Source organism: Fusarium musae, chromosome 7 (assembly GCF_019915245.1).
Source record: "Fusarium musae strain F31 chromosome 7, whole genome shotgun sequence".
NCBI classification, from domain to species: domain Eukaryota; kingdom Fungi; phylum Ascomycota; class Sordariomycetes; order Hypocreales; family Nectriaceae; genus Fusarium; species Fusarium musae.
The window spans coordinates 1,183,533-1,203,436 of NC_058393.1; the positions used below are offsets into that span (position 1 = coordinate 1,183,533).

The 19,904-nt window shown below is 49.6% G+C and overlaps 6 protein-coding genes across 6 annotated transcripts; 4 read left to right on the top strand and 2 right to left on the bottom strand.

Moving 5' to 3' along the window:
- Window positions 1-1,082: 1,082 nt before the first annotated feature.
- On the top strand, window positions 1,083-4,217 carry J7337_009562 (uncharacterized protein; the record flags this gene model as incomplete). Its single annotated transcript, XM_044827157.1, has 3 exons — window positions 1,083-1,992; window positions 2,043-2,140; window positions 2,190-4,217. 3 exons carry the CDS (start codon window positions 1,083-1,085, stop codon window positions 4,215-4,217), a joined length of 3,036 nt encoding a protein of 1,011 aa, XP_044677751.1.
- Window positions 4,218-4,478: 261 nt separating this feature from the next.
- J7337_009563 (uncharacterized protein) lies at window positions 4,479-5,951 on the top strand (the record flags this gene model as incomplete). Its single annotated transcript, XM_044827158.1, has 1 exon — window positions 4,479-5,951. The coding sequence occupies one exon, from the start codon at window positions 4,479-4,481 to the stop codon at window positions 5,949-5,951; it is 1,473 nt and encodes a 490-aa protein (XP_044677752.1).
- Window positions 5,952-7,515: 1,564 nt separating this feature from the next.
- On the top strand, window positions 7,516-8,724 carry J7337_009564 (uncharacterized protein; the record flags this gene model as incomplete). Its single annotated transcript, XM_044827159.1, has 2 exons — window positions 7,516-8,283; window positions 8,335-8,724. The coding sequence occupies 2 exons, from the start codon at window positions 7,516-7,518 to the stop codon at window positions 8,722-8,724; spliced, it is 1,158 nt and encodes a 385-aa protein (XP_044677753.1).
- Window positions 8,725-9,411: 687 nt separating this feature from the next.
- Window positions 9,412-9,917, bottom strand: J7337_009565 (uncharacterized protein; the record flags this gene model as incomplete). Its single annotated transcript, XM_044827160.1, has 2 exons — window positions 9,412-9,596; window positions 9,674-9,917. 2 exons carry the CDS (start codon window positions 9,915-9,917, stop codon window positions 9,412-9,414), a joined length of 429 nt encoding a protein of 142 aa, XP_044677754.1.
- Window positions 9,918-14,971: 5,054 nt separating this feature from the next.
- Window positions 14,972-16,750, top strand: J7337_009566 (uncharacterized protein; the record flags this gene model as incomplete). The annotated part of the gene is made up of 1 exon (XM_044827161.1): window positions 14,972-16,750. The coding sequence occupies one exon, from the start codon at window positions 14,972-14,974 to the stop codon at window positions 16,748-16,750; it is 1,779 nt and encodes a 592-aa protein (XP_044677755.1).
- A 597-nt stretch (window positions 16,751-17,347) lies between these two features.
- J7337_009567 (uncharacterized protein) lies at window positions 17,348-19,824 on the bottom strand (the record flags this gene model as incomplete). Its single annotated transcript, XM_044827162.1, has 2 exons — window positions 17,348-18,058; window positions 18,115-19,824. 2 exons carry the CDS (start codon window positions 19,822-19,824, stop codon window positions 17,348-17,350), a joined length of 2,421 nt encoding a protein of 806 aa, XP_044677756.1.
- Window positions 19,825-19,904: the final 80 nt, after the last annotated feature.

Below are 19,904 nucleotides of genomic sequence, written 5' to 3' on the forward strand. Positions count from 1 at the left end.
TCACGTTTATGTATGAATTCCAATAAGTTGAGAAATCCAGCATCTTGAGAACGCCTCGAGACTTGTCCAAATGCAAAGGATTCGTGGATGTGGTACAGGGTATGCAGCTTGCGACTGGCAGAGTAATATGGCTTTGATGAACGAAAGCGATAGTGAATTCAACTCGTAGTTGAGATGAATGTTATTATTATTCTATGTGATTTCTCTCTTTTTTTCCAAGTTATCGATGAGGATGTTTCTCAGTGCCTCATTTTCTGTCACCACATTCATGATACGTATAACTAACTTTAAAGGTGTCGCTAATTATCGATAATATAAGCCCAAGGTTTAAGCAGCACCCAACATGATTACATTGTCTAAGGAAGCAGGCTAAAAATGCGGGAAGCACATCCTTACCCGCGGTTGTATCAATTTCATAGCGAAACATTGAATGTCAGCTGGATGAAACATGAAGCTAACAGGGTCATTCATAAACGTGTTGGTCACAAGATTAGAGAACTCAACAAGAATACTTTGTGTTTTTACCCACTGACATACATACTTCTATAACTGCAAGACGGTTTTATTAGTAGTTCGCAAAACTACCTGAATATTAATGTCCTTAGTTGGAATAAAGTTGGTAGATCTCAACATCTAGATTCGGGCTGGGATTTACCGACAATTCCCCGCTGTCGAAACAATGAATCAGAAAATGGAGTGGAATGTGAGGTGGCAGTGGAGTCCCTTGATCCGGGGACTAAGCCACTGAGCATCGAACCTATGATAGGTAAGGTCAGGCCTGCAACCTCCAACAACTTGCCAAGGGGCCATGTGTTTTTGACGATGCGACCGTTCTAAATCACTCTTATACTCAGCATTTGTTTGATCCCAATGACTTGAATTGCCAGTTTTGCCGTTCCTTTCACTTCAATTCTGCCCCGATCGAATCTCCTCGACCCCCTTTCGACCGCCAGACGCTTTCTTGGCTTCTTGGCTCAAGCTCGCTCGCTCGCTCCCTGTTGGACGGGGTCGCCGTCATCTCCCTCATCCTCGAAATCCTCTTCAACTGTCATCGTAGATAATCGTCTATATTCCCGCTCACGATGGCTTCACACGGCCAATACCCCCCTGCGCATATGATGCCCAACAAGCATCATCACCATGCCCCTTACGGCTCTCCTGTGGCCATCCCTGGAGGCGCTCCGGCTGGTACCTTCGCCCCAGGCACCAAGATCCAGGTTGGCAGCCACCGCGTGGTGATTCAGAAATATCTCTCCGAGGGAGGCTTCGCCCATGTCTACCTCGTCAAGCTGGCCAAGCCTGTCGACGGCACCGATCAGGCTGTCTTGAAGCGAGTTGCGGTCCCCGATAAGGATACCTTGCGGGGCATGCGCATCGAGGTTGAGACAATGAAGCGTCTGAAAGGCCACCGACCGATCGTCACATACATCGACTCGCATGCCTCCGAGCTTCAAGGAGGGGGATACGAAGTTTTTCTGCTCATGGAGTTTTGCAATGGCGGTGGCTTGATCGATTTCATGAACACCAGGCTACAACACCGCCTAACGGAGCCAGAGATCCTCAACATCTTCACCGACATCGCTGAGGGTGTCGCGTGCATGCACTACCTAAAACCACCACTTCTCCACCGCGACATCAAAGTCGAAAACGTTCTTATTACCGCCAGAGGATCGTCCAAACGATTCAAGCTTTGCGATTTCGGTTCAGCCGCATCACCTCGTCCCGCCCCCACTACCGTCACCGAATGTCGTCTTATGGATGAAGATGTACAGAAGCACACCACAATGCAGTACAGAAGTCCCGAGATGATCGATGTATACCGCAAGCAACCCATAAACGAGAAATCTGATATTTGGGCATTGGGAGTTTTACTGTATAAGCTGTGCTATTACACTACTCCCTTTGAGGACCAGGGCCAATTGGCTATTTTGAATGCCAGTTACAGATTCCCTAGCCACCCTGTATTTTCTGACAGGCTCAAGAAATTGATAGGTAATGCTCATTGGGCCTGGTTGTTTGTTTGAGGGCTAACATGGTTTCAGCATCAATGTTGAGGGAGAACTTACAAGATCGACCTAATATCTTCCAAGTACTAAAGGAAGGATGCGCCATGCAAGGACGTGATGTTCCCGTTCAAGATGTAGGTATACGGCTATCCCAAGAAGAATTCAAAATAACAATGGTCACAGATTTACAGTCGTCCGCAATCCCATGCAAGAACCGATAGTCCTCAACCCAAGGCCCCAAAACCAGAACAAACTCCTGCTGTGGGTGCCGTGTTTACGCGAGCTGAACCTCAGAAGCAAGTTATTCCTGATGTTGTACCGATGCGAAGAGGACGACCAACAGTTTCGCCGGCTCCAGCCAAGGTAGCCCAGAAGCCAGATTCTTCTCCGATGAGAAAGACTGAGGGAGACCCATTTGCTGCCCTTGATTCCAAACCTGCTTCCAAAGGATTTGACGAACTTTCCTCAAGATTCCCTACCCTCGATCAATTTTCACTATTGCATGATCAAGGCACCAAATTCGATTTTGATGTCTCTTCACCTATCTCACCCACAGGCGGCAATACGCCATCTGATTTGAACGAAAGAGTGACAGCAAAACTGGCCGACGAGGCATTCGCAGCGCCGCAGACCGAACCCCCTCGACCGAAGCCAGTGTCTAGAACACACTCGGTCACGCCTGTGGGACACCATGCTGCAGTTGCTTCACCTCCCTTGGAGCCCCCGCTTGCTAAGACTTTATCCGCACCAAGTAGACCCGACATTAGCAGGGCGCAGTCCATCATTAGCAACAACCCCGAGCTGCAGGCGATCTCTTCTCAATCTAACTCGCGATATGTCTCGACTGGCACGATGACCTCGACACCTCCACCTGAGAAGTTCAGCCGGGATGTGGAACGGCCTGTTCAGCGCGAAATCGCTGAATATTCTCGTTCCAGCAGCGCTACAAGGCAGGTTGACCCGAGTGCAGCGCAGTGGAATGCAGAGGAACCCCGTGCTGCAGTCTCACAAAGAATTTCGGCTTTTCAGCAGCCTAGTCATGAACGTCAGCCATCTTCATCGAGGCCCTCACTCGAAGGCGGCCGTCCTCGTGCTGATTTCTTAGAACCTGCTGCTCGCGCCTCGCCAGCCCCTTCGCGGCCACGACCTGCCAGTACGAATCTTGAGGGTACGACTCTGGATTTTCTGCGTGAAAGAGAGGCTGCGTCACGCTCATCAAGCCGACCTCCTCAATCTCGCTCGCCCTACCAAGAGCCAGCTGACGAACCACGTACGTCGAGCGATATGGAGTTCTTGAGAAGTCTGGAGGATTCGGAGCGAACCAAATCTAGCAAGCGTTCCAGCTTGACTTCGCTTTCTGGCAATAAGAATATTCTGGCAGGAAAATTCGGTGACGCATTTAAGCGATTTGAAGGCAGCTCCCCCAACAATGGAAGAATCCCTTCGCCAGAAAGGGATATGGCACGTCGTGATCTCACTCCTATCGCGGGCTCTGAGGCAACTGATGGACGCAGTGATGATGGTCATTTCCACGACGACGAGGATCGCATGACACCTGAAATGAGGCGGGAAATGGAACGACTGAAGCTCCAGGAGGAGGAACAGCGCGTGGAAGCAGCACAAGCCGAATATCGAAAGCGGGTTGCTGCAGGACAACGCGGACCACCAGTTCCGCCTAAGAGTATCGGGGGAGTTTCCCGAGCTGTCAGCATTCAGAACAGGGTTCAGAGTCTCTTGAATGAAGACCAAAAGCCGGCCAGCATTCAAAGAACTGCCCAAGGTTACGGAAAGTACACTGATGTTCCGGAGACTGGCAACAAGCCCGATAAGCCTCTTCCTGGAGTTCCCAAGAAGCCCTTGATGGTGGCAAAAACACGGGTCGAATCACCTCAAGCACGAGGTCCTTCTTCGACATCTTCTGCACCCCCAGCTCTTACATCCAAACCTCCGGCGAAACCCCCAGCTCCAAAGAAGCCAGTGCATCTCAATAGTCTGCCTACTGGCCAACGACCATCATCACCCCAAAAGCCCACACGGGCCCAAACATCGACGGAAGAGCTGATTGAGTTTCCCAGACAACAAATGGTGGACATGACAGCTAAAGAGAAGGATGATTATATTCAGGACTTTTCCAAAAGGTTCCCCAGTCTAGGTTCGATCGAAATGGTCGAGCGAGAGATTGGGGGCCAGAACGGAGGATCAAGCCGGTAAATAGACATTGGTGAAGGGATTTAGAACTGCCATAGTGCACATACATTTGAATATACTCAGCGGATAGCGTCCAGAATGTTTCTGGTGAAAGAAAAGGTCCTGTTTCCGGATGGTGAAAGTCATGCATATGGTGGGGTTATGCACATATACAGTGCAGTCTCTTATCTTATCTCCCAATATTTTTTTTCCCGGTCCTGGACTCGTAGCTGGGAATCGAAGCTTTCTGCAGCGACTATTGAACATCATAATAAATTCGACAAAATGGCCAAACGCAAGAGACAAGCTATCGCTCAAAACGAGCCTGCTTCTGAGCCTTCGATCAAGAAGAAGGCAAAGGGTGCTCAAGTTCTTAAGGAAAAGCCTGTGAAGGCAAAGACTTCAGCGCTGAAGAAGTCTACTACTACCTCGAAACCTTCGAATGCGCCCGAGACTATCCAGATCGTTGTCGGCTCCTACGACCGAATTCTTCACGGATTGACAGTGACGGTTGGAGGAAAGGAGAAGGCTGAATTCGCCGACACATTCCTTTTCAATGCTCATACCTCGGCGATTCGCTGCGTCGCTGCGTCGCCCATTTCAGCGCCCGTTCCTGGACAGACACAAAAGGTCATGCTTGCCTCTGGTAGCACTGATGAGCGGGTAAACGTCTACAACTTGTCGGCGCATCCCCCCAGCCGAAAGAACCAGGAGATCCTGGCCAAGGTCGCTCCCCGACCAATTCTCGAGAACCCCAAGAACCGAGAGGTTGGCACGCTGCTTCATCACTCTTCGACTGTGACATCGCTATGCTTCCCTACACGCTCAAAGCTACTATCATCGAGCGAAGACTCTACAATTGCGGTCACACGAACACGGGATTGGTCTTTACTTAGCAACATCAAGGCACCTATTCCTAAGCCTCAAGGCCGTCCTAGCGGCGACACAGCGCCTTTCGGTGGTACACCTTCTGGCGTCAACGATTTTGCCATCCACCCCAGTATGAAGCTTATGATTAGCGTCAGCAAGGGCGAGCGATCAATGCGATTGTGGAACTTGGTGACTGGAAAGAAGGCTGGAGTGTTGAACTTTAGCAAAGACATGCTGCAGGAGGCTGGTGAGGGAAAGCATTCTACTGGAGAGGGCCGAAGAGTTGTTTGGGGAAGCGTTGATGGAGCAGATGAGTTCGCGGTTGGATTTGACCGGGATATTGTTGCATTTGGCATGGACAGTGTACCCAAATGCAGGATTATGGGATCAATCCGAACAAAGGTGCACCAGTTCTTCTACGTTGCACTTGACAAGGAAGGGGATGCGACACTATTGGCGGTTGCTACAGAGGACGGCCGCATCCTATTCTTCTCAACTAAGGAATCGGACCTTACACAACCGGAGTCGGAGGACAAGAAGCTCCCGATAGCCAAGTTGATGGGCCAAATCGGCGGAAAAGCCGGCGGAGTTGAGGGCCGAATCAAGGACTTTGTGGTGGTGCCGAGTGCGGAGGACGACTCGACGCTGTACGTAGCTGGCGGGAGCAGTGATGGACGGGTCCGCGTTTGGCGGGTGGGCGTACCGGAGCTGCAGGGTAGCGACAAGGCAGAGGAGGGCAAGGGAGAGTTGTTGGGGACGTATGAGACGCAAAACAGAATCACATGCATGACGGCGTTTATGATGATACCCCGGCCAGAGGGAGTTGAGGAGAGTGAGGATGAGCTGGAAGATGAGGATGAAGAGGAGAGTGATAGCGATGAAGAGTAAAACAGGGTGTTAAAAATGCATGCATGCATGCATGTTATTGGTTGGATATTTGCGTTTGTTGTGATATACAGTGGTAGCTAGCAATCTATTAACTAATGTCAGATATGCAATGAATTGGAGGTGGTGATGTGAGCGAGAGTCAGTGGTTTTATGTGCCCAGAATCACATGCAAATCGAACCAAGCATGCCATTGAACTCGCCACAGTCACTGAGTTTACGCCAACGTCAGACCGGTCAAGAAAATGCCACCTACATACAGTACAGGATTCCGTGTGTAGAGTTGCAGTGCAGTATCAACAGTTGAATCGCACCGCGGACTTCCCTTTTGGACTCTTGGGTCACAGCTCAGGGCTCCAGGGGATGGCTGATCTTGTTTGTACTGCTGGAGTTAATGGATGTACTTGAATCACGAGGGGGTCACAAATGCAAGTCAAAGCAGAATTACCTTAGTCTGACCAACCACGGAGTCTCGAATTCAAGCTTGAGGCGCTTTGAATGTGGGGTAATAGACGGGATTGGATGGAGGATGACGATCAAAGAATGTCAACAACAGGCACTAGCTAGTACTTATACGCTGAGGACGATATGTTCAATGTCTAGAGTTCATCTTTACAGCGGACAATGGATAATATTATCGAGTTATAGAGTATCAAGTTCATCATTATTGACTCTCCATCACCATCAGTGACATTTCTACAGAACTAGGCGGGGGCAGCAAGGGACTCACTCACCCACCTAAAAGACACAGGGGTCCAGGGCCCTCAACAGCTGCTGATGCATGTAAATGGGGCACATCTACGTAATTCCTGGGGGCCCTTAGTCGTGAAACTGCCCGTCCCTTGGTCTTGTGAGCATGTGAAGAGAGATGGAGCGAACCCGACAACCTCGTTCAGCTCATTCGTTTCCCTTTTCAGTTGAGGCTAACTACGTGCCGTCTCTCTCTTTTCTTTTCCTTTTCCTCTCTCTCACTCTCTCACTGCTCTTATTATTGCTCTCTTACTCAGGTACTGACTATACTCTCTCTATTTTGGGGTCTCAGGGCTGGGTATTAAACTGTCCTCCTTCTGTTTCCTCTTACCCATCTCTTCATTCCTGTCTTACTTACTCTTTGCCACTCGATCCCCAACCTCGCTGTAACAGCTTCAACAAGTTGATTTGAAGCTCTTCAATTCCTCTCAGCATTTGCCGTTCATCCTCAATCGCTTGAATTGCTTCGGATATCCCGGTCCAACTAGCTTTAGGCCCTGTGCTCGTTAGCTCGCGCTGTGAAAGTAAGTGGTGGACCCCAACAGCTTCAAATTATTTTATTTTATCCGGGACAGACAATCCCTCCCCTCGGAAGCTACACCAATATTTGCTTAGGATCCATACTAAGCTGAGACTGGTCGAGACTGTGTGAGTATAGTTGCACTGCATTGTCCAAATATTGAGACTTGCAGGTTTCAGCTCACTTCAGCTGAACCCGAGCCTCGTTCATAAACCAACCATTGCTGCCCTTCACCATCGTCTTCATGTCTGTTCCTAACAACCAAAACAGTCAGTTATACAATCCCTTACCTTTAAAATGGCCGACGATGGTCCTCCTCTTATTCGTCCCGTCCCTCGAAGACCCTTCGATCTCGGCTTGACGACTCCTACACCACCAAGCGAGAACTCGTCCCCTTCAACTCCAGCGCCTGTTCCAGATCCCAACATTGCGCGCTTCCTACAACCAACTCCTGAGCCTGCGAGCGCAGGTCTTAGCAGGCCTCAGTCATTCATGAATTTGACCTCCTCGACGCTCTTCGGAATCTACTCCCCCACGACGTCCTCTTCTCGCGACCGTGTCTTTGCCGATCGCGATGAACTCGATACACCCTGGGGAACTGGCGCTCAGACACCCATTCAGAGACCTAGCATCGACGACGCTACGTTTGATTTTCTGAAGGATCGATCACATCACATCCGTCGCCGGTCCTCGATTCGAGTTCACGAACCCGCTGGACCTCTAAAGCATTCTCCATCTGGTGGTGCTCTAGTATTAAGAGGACTTTTGCTTTTCGTTCTCGGCGTGGGATATGGCGTATTAGTCACATCGCGCTTCCACGAGTCGGACAGTCTTCCGTCTCGTGCTACGTACAACTGGGGCCATTTGACGTTTTGGGGTCTGGCTGGTGTTGCACTGGGCGCGCTGTTCCCTTGGTTTGATCGGGTATGGGAGAATTCGTTCGGCGACAATGGGGATGAAGCTGTGTTAGAAAACAGTGCTTCAGCGAAAGATGATGACCCAAGCACTGACTGGGCGCTTGCTGTCCGGGCTATCGGCGCCTTTGTTGGAATTGTCTTCGCGATTGTAAGTCAGCCAACGACAAAGTCATTGTTATGCATAACTAACAACCTGCAGCGCAAAGTGGCCTGGGCGTCCACCCTTCAGGTGTCACTGACCTTGGCACTTGTCAATCCCCTCCTGTGGTGGCTTATCGACCGCTCTAAGCCTGGTTTTCTGCTTTCCGCTGCTGTTGGACTCGCAGGGTCGGTTGTGCTCCTCGGCGTGAATCCAGATATGATGCCGGCGCCTACTCAGGTTCCTTTCAGGCATTTGGTTAATGCCACAATGGCAGGCGATGGAGATATGCCCATTCTCGGTGGACTTGCCCAGCAGAAGACACTTGAGACGGGCATGTGGATGCTGAGTGTGCTTTTCTGCAGCTGTGTCTGCTTTGGGAACATCGGTCGTCGACTCACCCTCGGGCCATCGACAACAGCCAAGGGGCGCTGGGCTGGAGTGAGATGATGACGAGCGAGAAGTTGATCTGATGTGTAATCAGCTGTATTGGTCTTTTCACATTCGGTAGCATGATGTGTCTATGATATCCTTTTCGTTTGGGCGACAATCATGGGGAGGTATATACATGGGCGGGTTTATTGGACATGGGAACGGGAGGCATGTGTATAGTTATCGAGATTGGGTAAGGGCATTTTGCAGACCATACAGGATGATATGATGCTTAGTTTACCGATATGGTCTGTTTATGACGACAACTGTTCTGCTCTTCTGTTCTCCTGAGAGGAAGAGCATGAATAGGCTAGGCTAGGCTTAAATAGCTAAGGAATGATAATGCCATTTCATTCTACGTTTCAATTACAAAAAGGGAAACTCACGAATCTGTCACGATGCGTTGTTTCTTCTCTTTATCGTTCAGATGCCTGGGCTGTAGATCCAATCTGCTGAACTAGGCATCTCGTACTATCGAGTTGAACCTCCATTGGCCCAGCAAAGAATGAACCCCGATTGTAAACTTTTGCTTGTTCTTGTTCTCTCTGGATTTTCTTTTTCGAATCATGAATTGTTTTCCAATGTCAAACCAAAATATGTTCGCCCTTTTACTCCATCATGGATCAACCCTGTAACGACTGACGATCATCGCATGACGCATGCTCTACAACGTCATTCGTGTATCAGGTCTAGAGTAGATCAGATCTAGTTTGCGCTCTTGATCGCCTCTTTGACGGCTGCTGATTTTTCTTGGATAGCGGAGCCAAAGTCGACGTTGGAGAGACCGAGCATGACGAGCATACGAGGATTTTGAATCATCTCGTTGATTGTGATGGTACGTGTGCAAACGTCGGTGTAGGAAGCGAGGGCAGCTTCAGAACCAGAAGCGACTGTTACAAAGAAGATAGTGTAAGCCCAGGCATACTCTTCCATAAAGGTTAGCGACAAGATAGCTTCTGCTACTCACCACCTTCGTTCTTGGGGATTTGTTCAGGGTGCTGGACTTTTCGACCAGCAGCAATGTTGTCAAGCTCAGTCATGATATAGTGAGATCTCTTGACAAAGTCCCAGACGTGGAAGAGGCCACGATCAACATTGGGGGGAGTCCATTGAGAATGAGACTCAATGGCTGTGACGAGGTCTTCCAAGCGGGCGGTGATAGTCTCCCGTTGCTCTAGAGTGGGGAGTTGAGAGATGGTGTTGGAAGACATGATGGGTGTGCGAGTATGTACCAGTATGTGATGTTGATAAAGATAGGATCAGCTTGAAGTTTAGAAAAAGAAGAGAAGATCAATAAAGAAAAGGGTCAACAAGGGAAGAGTAGACAGAAAAAGAGGAGAAAGAAAAGAGAAAGCAAAAACCAAAACGTAGCATCAACGTCAGAAAAAGCACCTCAGCTTCCCCGCTGCATCGAGTGTCGTCTGTCCAATTGCCTCTTTACTCAGAGCAAAGCAAAAAACTCCATTTCCTCTCCAAACCGTCCCTAGTACGTCAGGGACCCCCTTGTGGCTTTCTTGCATCTCTCGTTGTAAACGTTGCCGCCTGCAAGGGCTGAAGTTCGGGGCGTCAAGGTCATTGATCGGTCGGAGTAACATCGACAATACTTTGGCTCTCAAAAACGCTTGAGCTTGAATTAGTGGGATAAGCCCTAGACTTTCACGGTTCCTCTCAGCTTGTTCGGGGACGAGAAGCTATCATGAGCAGGGGAGCTATACGAAAGGACGGGACGTTAAGCTTATGCACAGACAAACCGTTTCTAACAGGCTCAAGCTCAAGGGACGGGAATGGGACGGGAATGGGATGTGATGATGGAACAAGTAGACGGAGGAAGCCGTTGGTGAATAACAGATTTGCCTATTAGAGATAGACAGAAATTAAGGTGACGTTAAAAGTATTGATCGTATTTACTAAGAGAATAATGCTCATAAGTAGAGAGATTCTTAAGGGAGGATCAGATCAGAGAGAGCTTAGCTCAGCTAATGTGGGGAGGTTGAATTCAGGATCCTAAGTTAGAGCTCGAGGTTAGCGGTTCGAGATGGGGCTCTTTTGTTAGTTATCGAATTGTAGAGAATCAAACATATGGGAACAGAAAAAGGTCGTGTGATGAATTACCTTTCTTGGCAGTCGTTTTCAAACATGATCAGTCTTGATGATAAGTTCAGCCTGAGGAGAGAAGTTGTATTAACTAAGCGGAAGAATCAAATGTCACTCGTCATCCATTACTCGGCATCGCCAAGGGACGGGCTCTCAACAATGACAACAGAGCAAAGTCAGTCCCGATTCGGGGAACCAAGAAATCGGAGAAGGTCTAGAACAATTGGAACATTTTGCGAGTGCGAACTGGTCTAACTAATTTCGAAGGGAACAACACTATAAAGAAGCGTCATCCAAAGAAGGGTCCTGGGGTACGGTTCCCTAGCTCATGACGAGAAAAAAGGGCATTCCAGAGAACAGGTACAACAAGTCATGGCAGTCTGCTGAGGTCTGATCACGTCTGGCGGCTAATCAGCCAACAGAGATCCAGTAGATGTTGTTTGCCTCTCATGATGATCGGAATGGAAATACGTCGCACACCTTACTCGGAAGCACGTTTTCAACTCGTGCACCGTACCTGTACCATGCGTACTGTGATGTGCTGTGCTTCGCTGTGCAGCCCCGGGAAGCTGGAAACGTTGTGTGCCTTGACAGGCTGCAGCAGCAGAGAACGAGAACGAGAACTGCTGCTTGTCTCGCTGTAACAGGAAATCGTCACAAGGGAGGCTGACAGGTTGAGGGAAAGGATTGGCCGCATCTCGATCCGGGCCGCCACACCCTCGAGACTATTGGGTGACAAGTGCAAGGCTTGAGAGAAACGATGATGCGTAGATTGGCCCGACCCAACGCTTTGAACTGTTACTGTTGATGCCGAGAGTAGAGACTGAGATCTGAGATTGAACAGTACCCAACGATCCCGTGTCTGAAAGAGACCACATTGCTAACTGAGAATAGAAATGTAGATCAAATAGTTTTTGCCTCCAAAGATTAGTTATTCGACAAGACAAATACACAAAAAAAAGAGATCGTTGGCATCATGACCACAGCCCATCATGGATCCTCTGCGGGACCACCCCCCACCCCCAGTCTCATATGACGCCAACGACTTTCTTTTTTGAGCCTCTTTCAAGCCAACCAAGCCAAGTCAAGTCACGACACTCACTGACCCTAGAACCTGGACTAACTACTAAGCTGGAGTTTCTTAGCACTTACTGTGCATACGCCAGCCCTGCAGGCCAGGACCCAGGACCTAGGACCTAGCTAGCTAGCTAGGACCTGTCTCTCTTCTCTGTGTCCCCCTCCCAATTATGTCTGCCCAATCGCGAGGCTCTCACTTAGACGCAAAGCTCCATTTTGTCTCGGAAGCTGCCAGCCCGTTTTAATTGTTAATGTCGGGTCTCCCTCTCAACTATTAAGTAGCGTCGATGCGCCAGTTGATTCACCCGATGGCCGTTGCAACTGCGGCGTTGTCTCGATCGTCCTCGTCAACCAGAATCTCTTTTCCAGAATCTCAAGAGAGAGAGAGAGAGAGAGAGAAGCGACAACGACAACGACAACGACACCCCTTTTTGCGATAACCCCCGACTCGCGCGCGCGCTTTGTGTATTCCATTTTCCGCGGACGAAAAGAGGAGATTGTCCTGTCCTGTACTGTTATTTGTACATACATACACACACAAACAAGAGCAAAGATCGGCGACAGATGCGAAACTGGGGTCAATCTCTCTCTCTCATCTTCTGCCGCGGGGACAAAGAGGTCTTGATCGAGTACCGTCTACATCTCCATCTACAATGTTACACTCCCATCTTCTACTGAGAACCCTGCCCTGCATCGCGATCTGTGATACTGGTCTCTATTTCAATTGGTCATGCTTGCGCTTCTGGAGGGCAACTCTCAACTACCTACTACTTTTCGGTTACCTTACGCTGTGAAGAAGAGGGTAGCTACTGTAAGTTTTCCTTTGTCTGTCTTGTCGTGTCCCAATTCTCTTAGCTCAATCGAGGTCCCCCCATTCCAAATCTTGAATCTTGGATCTGAACGATTGTCTTGGTCCCATTGAGCTGGGATGTTTTATTTTAACTAGGTTCATCCTCCCGGGAATGCATCCCCAGTTTCGCAGCACAGGCTATAGCACAGCACCAACGCACCACAAGACAGCACAGCAAAAGCAGGCAATTAACGCTCCCGATTATCGAACTGAATGAGGGGGTTTATTAGGGGGTTTAGGTTCCGGTTGCTGCTGCTGCTGCACAATGGCGACCAAAGTCTATCTATCCTGTGCTTCAAATAGATTACCATTCGAAATACGACAGCGCTTGATTTCTTTACTCCGAAATGTTCCACGGTAGTTACTGCTATTGGCTTAGATTTGGTGTTTCGGCCTCCACGTCATTGAGTCCATGACCCCCGGCCTGCCATCGTCATCCGTTTTTGCCCTGTAAGACACAGGTTGATACATACTGTTGTGTGACTCTAGGGCTTCAGGGCACGAGTTCTTGTGACCACTTCACTGGCTTCGTTCCTCTGTCTGGGTGTCCTTTAGCCTCAGCTTCAATCACCCGAGCACAGTATTTCCATGACCGTTTGAACCCTGAGATGAGTTTAGACTGGAGGTGTCTAAAAACTCGTGATATACGCAGGGTCCTCTCCAGTCTTCTAGGGGACCCTCTTCTGTCCAAGGTAGTTAGCAGGTTACTAGGTGCTTACTAGAACTGCCTAGTGCTAAAGTTGGAAAAAGTCTACAGCATTTCCCAGTTGTCAACCAGCCCATCCTGCCCATCCTAGCCTGTTCCGAAGTACTGTATACCTGCCAGAGACTAGAGCCTCCCCACCAAGTTTCTTGATAGATTTTGTATAGAGACAAGACAAGTAACAACGGTCTCCCTCCCGTGCCCGATCTCTCTTCTCTTCCCTTCTGATTTGGGCTGGCTTGGCTTCGTTTGGCTTGGTTTAGTCTAGTCTCGACTCGCCTCGCCTTGTATCTAGTTGCTTCTATTCTTCATCTTATTGAAACCGTGACGCCTATGATTTTGTCCTCTTCCCTTATGTTCAAACATGTCTCCCTCCTCTTCACTCATCTCATAACGGACATGAACAACTTGAGCTGAACTGCCAAGTTCTTCTTGTTCCCCATTTGGGAGCTCGTGTCTCTCTCTCTCTCTCTCTCTCTCTCTCTCTATCGTACAGAGGTTAGCCCTTCTACATCGACACCCCCGAGCTAGAGTCTTGTCTCTCCGCGTGCCTCTAGAATTGTCCCCGGATTGGTAAGTCTCTCTGGTGTATGACGATCTCTATATTTTGCTGCACCTCATCTTCAACAACCCTTTATCCTTGTCGACGTATTCTATTTTGGCACTACGGCCTGAAATAGAAGACCCCGTCTTTCTGGTTTTTCCCCTTTTCCATTTCTCTCTCTCTTATCTAGCAAGCAGCCCCCTCCTTGGTCCTACGATAGTCCCCTTCTCATAGTCTACACTACACTACACTACACTACACAGTACAGTACATACATATTCACAGGCTGAGACTACGGAGCCAGCCCCGTCTCCCCCCTCCCCTTACACCCCTGTCAGAAATCCCAGAACAAAGTGGGCTCGTTCTTCGGCAGCCGTTTTAAACGATTCTCGTCATCTTAAACCTATGACATCTTCCCGCTGCTCGAGGAGTACCAGTACTACTTCATCTCATTAAACCCCCCACCAATCTCTCTACACGCCTATCTTATACCTCTTACATACACTTGCACCACTACCACCTCGACTGAAACAACGGAGAGATGCTTCGCTCAACACCAGCGATACGATCTTTGTAATCTTACTATCCCACAGAATCCATGTCTATCTTGTCTACGGCTTGTCCTCGTCATCTGGACACTGCTTCGGCCTCATTCATGCCCTCGACACGCTATCAACGGCTACGCCAACAAGACCGCAATACTTGTCTTGATCGCCAAACCCAGCAAACACGACGACGATATAGTAGATCACATAGCGGCCAGGGCATCGCATAGAATTTCAGAGACCACAACTTCTTTTCTATTCACCTCAAAGCAACACTACTTACTTACTTACCTCTGGCTCCTTTTACCAATAACGCATCATTACAGAGGCTCGCACCTTATTAGAGAGTTTCGACGCCCGCTACGACATAACCAAGAGTAACGACTCAAGAGCCAGCCTATATAACCCCTATTATCTCACTTGTACTATACGCACACAATCTATAGACGTTCATGTCCTCAGAAGGCACGTCGCAAGCTGCCGCGACCGATTCCGCCTCCGGTCCCGGTTCTGGTCCCGGTCCTCGACAGTCACGGACTCCCGATCCGTCCACCGATTCCGACCACGAACCCCCGGACTCGGGCCGGCAACGGTCGCCGTCACAAGGATCTGCCAACACTTCTCGCCATCGCGATGTCGCCCCTCGCGATTTCGTCCGGCTCTTCCAGTGTCAAATCTGCTCATTGCCCTTAGATGAGCCCATCAGCCTCCCCTGCGGTAAAAGTCTGTGCCGGCGCTGTTTACCAGGCACACATATGAGAACCAATATAACATATCCCGCCGCTCCAGACCGACTCCGTGGCTTTAAATGTCCCTTTGAGGACTGCGGTAAGGAACACGCTATTGGCGACTGCGCTATCGATGTTGTGCTCAACAAGGCGGCGCAACACGTGAGGGAAGAGATCGAACGATTTAAGAATGAGTCCTCAACCACCGACCTGGCGACCAAGGTCATGTGGCCCGACCCTTGGGCTGCTGCAGGCGTCTCTTCCATGAGGGACGATGAAGAAGCATATACAAAGGTGATACCAGGTGGAAAGGTTATCGCCACTTATCGTCTCGCCGAAGAGGGTGACCTGTCTTATGAAGCCGATGTATACTACGACGAAATTACATCGGCGACGCCATCACCACCTTCTGATGCTGATGATACAGGAATCGTTCGAAAAGCGCAAGACGCCACTCGCGCTGAGATGGACTGTCAGGTCTGCTACGCACTCTTCTACGATCCTCTTACAACATCTTGCGGACATACTTTCTGTCGATCATGCTTACATCGAATTCTTGATCATTCACGGTATTGCCCGATATGTCGTCGCCCACTGGCTATCAGCCCCCTATTAAGTCAAACTTCATCGCCCTCAAATCAGACTATTAAGCGCATCATCGAAACATTTTGGTTGGAGGAAGTTAACGCTCGAAAGGAGGCACTGGACGCTGAGCGTGTAGCTCAGATGCAAGATTACGACCTCGCACTCTTTGTATGCACACTGTCGTTTCCCCAGATGCCGACATTCCTGCACATTTTTGAGCCGAGATATAGACTCATGATCCGGAGAGCACTCGAAGGAGACCATACCTTTGGTATGGTCATACCCAAACGACCCCAACATCCTGGCGATGCCAACTTTCACGAGCTCGGCACGCTTCTCCGCATTGTCAATGTCCAGTTCTTCCCAGATGGTCGGAGTCTTATTGAGACTGTGGGCCTGTCACGCTTCCGCGTTCTCGAGCATAGCTACCTTGACGGATACATTGTTGGCAAGACTGAAAGGATAGACGATATTAGCCTCGAGGACGAAGAAGCTGCCGAGGCTGCTGAAGCAACACCGATAGAGACTGAGGATCAGCAACCCTTGCAGGCCATGGATACTGTCAAGGAACCCACTGAACCAACACCGACATCGCCATTACCACGGTCTGATTCCTCCAGTCCACACATGCCAACCTCAGCTACCGAGATCGACTCAATGTCTACACAGAGTCTTGTGCGCTATGCCTCATCTTTCGTCGCGAGAATGCGCCAACAGAGTGTCCCCTGGTTGACAGAACGTATGTTGACTATATACGGCGAGTGTCCAGAAGACCCTGCCATCTTTCCATGGTGGTTTGCCAGTATGTTGCCGGTCAAAGACATTGAGAAATACCGACTCCTGGGCACATCCAGCGTACGAGAGCGACTCAAGATATGCTGCACGTGGATCTTGGAATGGGAGACATCCAGATGGTAAGTGAAATTTACAACCTCACAACTCTTCATGCTTCCCATGCCCTATCAAGCCCCCCTATGACATTCATTGGCCCTCATTGAGCTCGTGCTCGTCGTCGTGTCCGTCTCCCAGGCTAAAACGACGTCTCCCTTTCCAGGACAAAGCTGATTCATGGCCGCTCAGGTCCATCCACGGCTGCACAATCCTCTGATTGACAATGCTTGCCCTACTATCTCTCGCTCGGCTTGGTTCTGCAATTCGTGCTTTTGCTTTTCTGCTTTGCTGTGCAGTTGTTGTACCAAGCACAAGACGGTTCGCGGAGTTGATGTTATTCCACTTCTGACACGAACAGGACGATTACGACTCGACGATAGCTAGTTAGGGCGGTTTGGTTTGCATCATGGCATTATAACGCATCAAATGTTACAAGACAAAAGTCACAGCAGAACGTGTTCATTTACATGGGGTTGAATATTGGTTGATTGATTGATTCGGTTGGGAGGCATTTAGTCATAGCATCTTGTAGTACACTGAGTGAATTTGCGGATACCATACCCCCTTAGCTAATCTAGACATCTTTCTCATCATCGCATGCAGCAAGTTTCCAATTTCTATTAATTACCAGTGTATGGCTTTGCCGTTCGTGTCCTGTGCTGCAGTAGCATCTCCCCAGGCTGGCACAGTTTCAGTGCCGTCAACCCATGTCCCAGGCATGATGTTGTCACCATCTCCTCCTACTGCCGGAGGGTTCTGGTTCCCGTCTCCATTCCCACTCCCATTCACGTCCGTGGGAGCCCAGATGCCCACGTTGTTGTCAGCTGATTGCCCCACGCTGCTTGTGGTCTGTTGTTCACCCCAGGTGCTAGGGGGGCAACAGCCTGGGTAAGTGTCCTCGCCCCAATGAGCTCCGATCTTTTTCAAAGTATCATTGCTCCTGTTAGAATGGCTCGAGCCATCTCCTGAGCCGTTTTGCTTCTGATCTTGTTCGCCAGTTGGTAGTGATATTGGCCATTCGGCCGGCTTACTATCCTGAGTGATCCTGTCATTCCAATCTTTAACTGCCTGATCGTCACTTGTACCCCAGTCGTTTCCGTTCTGGTTGTTGTCTGGGGCGGTTGCGGGCCAATCATCTTGGCCTTTGTTGTCAGGTACTCCATCGTTCCAGCTAGCTACTGGATCGTTATTCTTGTTCCAGTCGTTGGATCCGTTGGACCTGTTGGACCCAGCCTTATCGGAACCTGGTGGATGGCCATTTTCCTTGGGTACAGAACGGTGGCTTTCCCATCCGTTGTTTTGTGACTTTCTCTTGTAGTATGGATTGTCCTGGCCCTGGGTCCACGAGTTAAATCCGGTCCGGCCCGTATGTTTCTTTAATAATCACTTACAGTAAGACTTCCAGGAGGGCCAACGTTATTTTTCTCCGCTTTGGAAACCGGAGTGTTCTTGTTGGTTTCAGGGCTCCTGTGTCCATAGTAGCCAGAGGGGGGAACTCCTGGAGGAGGACCCATGGCATACCACGGAGGAGGGGCCATCCCTTGTGTGATGGGAACATGTGAGTATGCATCCGGGGGCGGAGGAGCTCCTGCGTAGCCCTGGTGGAATGGTGGCATCTGTGGATAGTTGGGATACTGCTGCGGGTTGTTGAAGCCATAGTAGAAAGGGTTCTGCATGGGATGAGGCTGGCCCATCGGCAGAGGGCGACCGAAGGCGTCACGCTCTGGGTATAACGCATTGCTTTGGTGATTGCCGTAGGCAGGGCCGTCGTAAGCTCTCAGGATATTGAGTTCTGCATCGTAGTAAGCGTTAGGTGCTGGATCTTGTGGAATTTTGATCACGCGCTCTATCAGAACGACCTGAGCCCTGATGGGCTCGACAAGCTGTGGTCGACGCATATGAGGAACTGGTAGTCCTTCGGGATAATTGCCCTTCTTGACTCCATCCTTTTTTTTAGGCTGTGCCTTTGCTTTTCCTTTCATAGTTCTGAACTTGCCTTGATCTGTGTCCTTGGAAGCTTCGGGGGCCTTATCAGCTGGGGCAGCCTCTTGGTCTTTATTGGTTTCATTTTCCGGTTCCTGTTTCTTCTGTTCTCCTTTCTGCTTCTTGTTATTCTTCTGCTTGCCTTTGTTCTGTTTCTTGGGCTCCTCTTCCGGTTCAGTTTCCTCCTCTGTTTCCTTGGGTGAGTCAGAGGTTTCGCCTTCAATCTCTTGCTCTTGCTGCTGCTTAGCCTTTTTGTTCATTGCTTTTCGTTCCTTTTTGGTCATAGGAGCCTGGAGCGCGATTTGCTGTTCCTTTCCATTTGTCTGCTTGCCTTGATTTTTGGTTTGGCTCCGTTTCTTAAGTGCTAGGATCTCAGGCTCTGAATCTGAGTCAGAAGTATTGGGGTCAGGCTCTGTTGGTTTTGCTTTCTTTAGACACCTCCTCTTGTTCTTACCAGATTGTTGCTTAGTGTTGGGGGGTGCTTCTTCGTCCGAATCAGAGGTTTCGGGGCTTGGCGGGGTGATTTCCTTGCTCCTTTTCTGGCATACTCTTTGCAATATCTGTCGGCCCTTTGTACATCTCTGGCAGGGACAGTCTGGTGCTGGATCAGAGTCCCAGTCACTCTCGGTGTCTTCTTCGGCCTGTGTCTGTCTGCGCTTCTTCTTTCTCTGCCTTTTGTGCTTGACGCACTCAACTGAGTATTCAACATCAGAATCGGTGGCATCAGAGCTTGATATGTATGCCGACTGACTAGAGTCTGACTCGGTTTCTGGACCGGAGTCGGATGCCTCATCTGAGGAGTCTTTGGGAGTTGTGGTGGTGGTCTGCTTCATAGCAGATTTGAGGGGGCCATTTTGGCGAGCCTCAAACCGGACCTTCTTCTTGACCACGGCCTTTGCTTCGTTGGCAGGCGGAGGTGTATAGTTGCGTCCAGTGCGTGGGTAGGTGACCGAGACGGTGTCCTCTTCGGACTCATCATCAGTGGTGACCGCAACACGTACGACGTCTCGCTTCTTAAGGGGTTTGTTCTTAGGGATGGCGCCGATAACAGATTCGATTGTTGTTCCAACTACCCATTCGCAAAAATGCGAGGGGAGTTTCGCTTTGCGATTTGACATCGCACCAAAGTTTGCTGTACCAAAGAAATTATCAAGATAGTATGTATGTCTTTAGAAAGGTCAAAAGGTCAAGAAAAAGA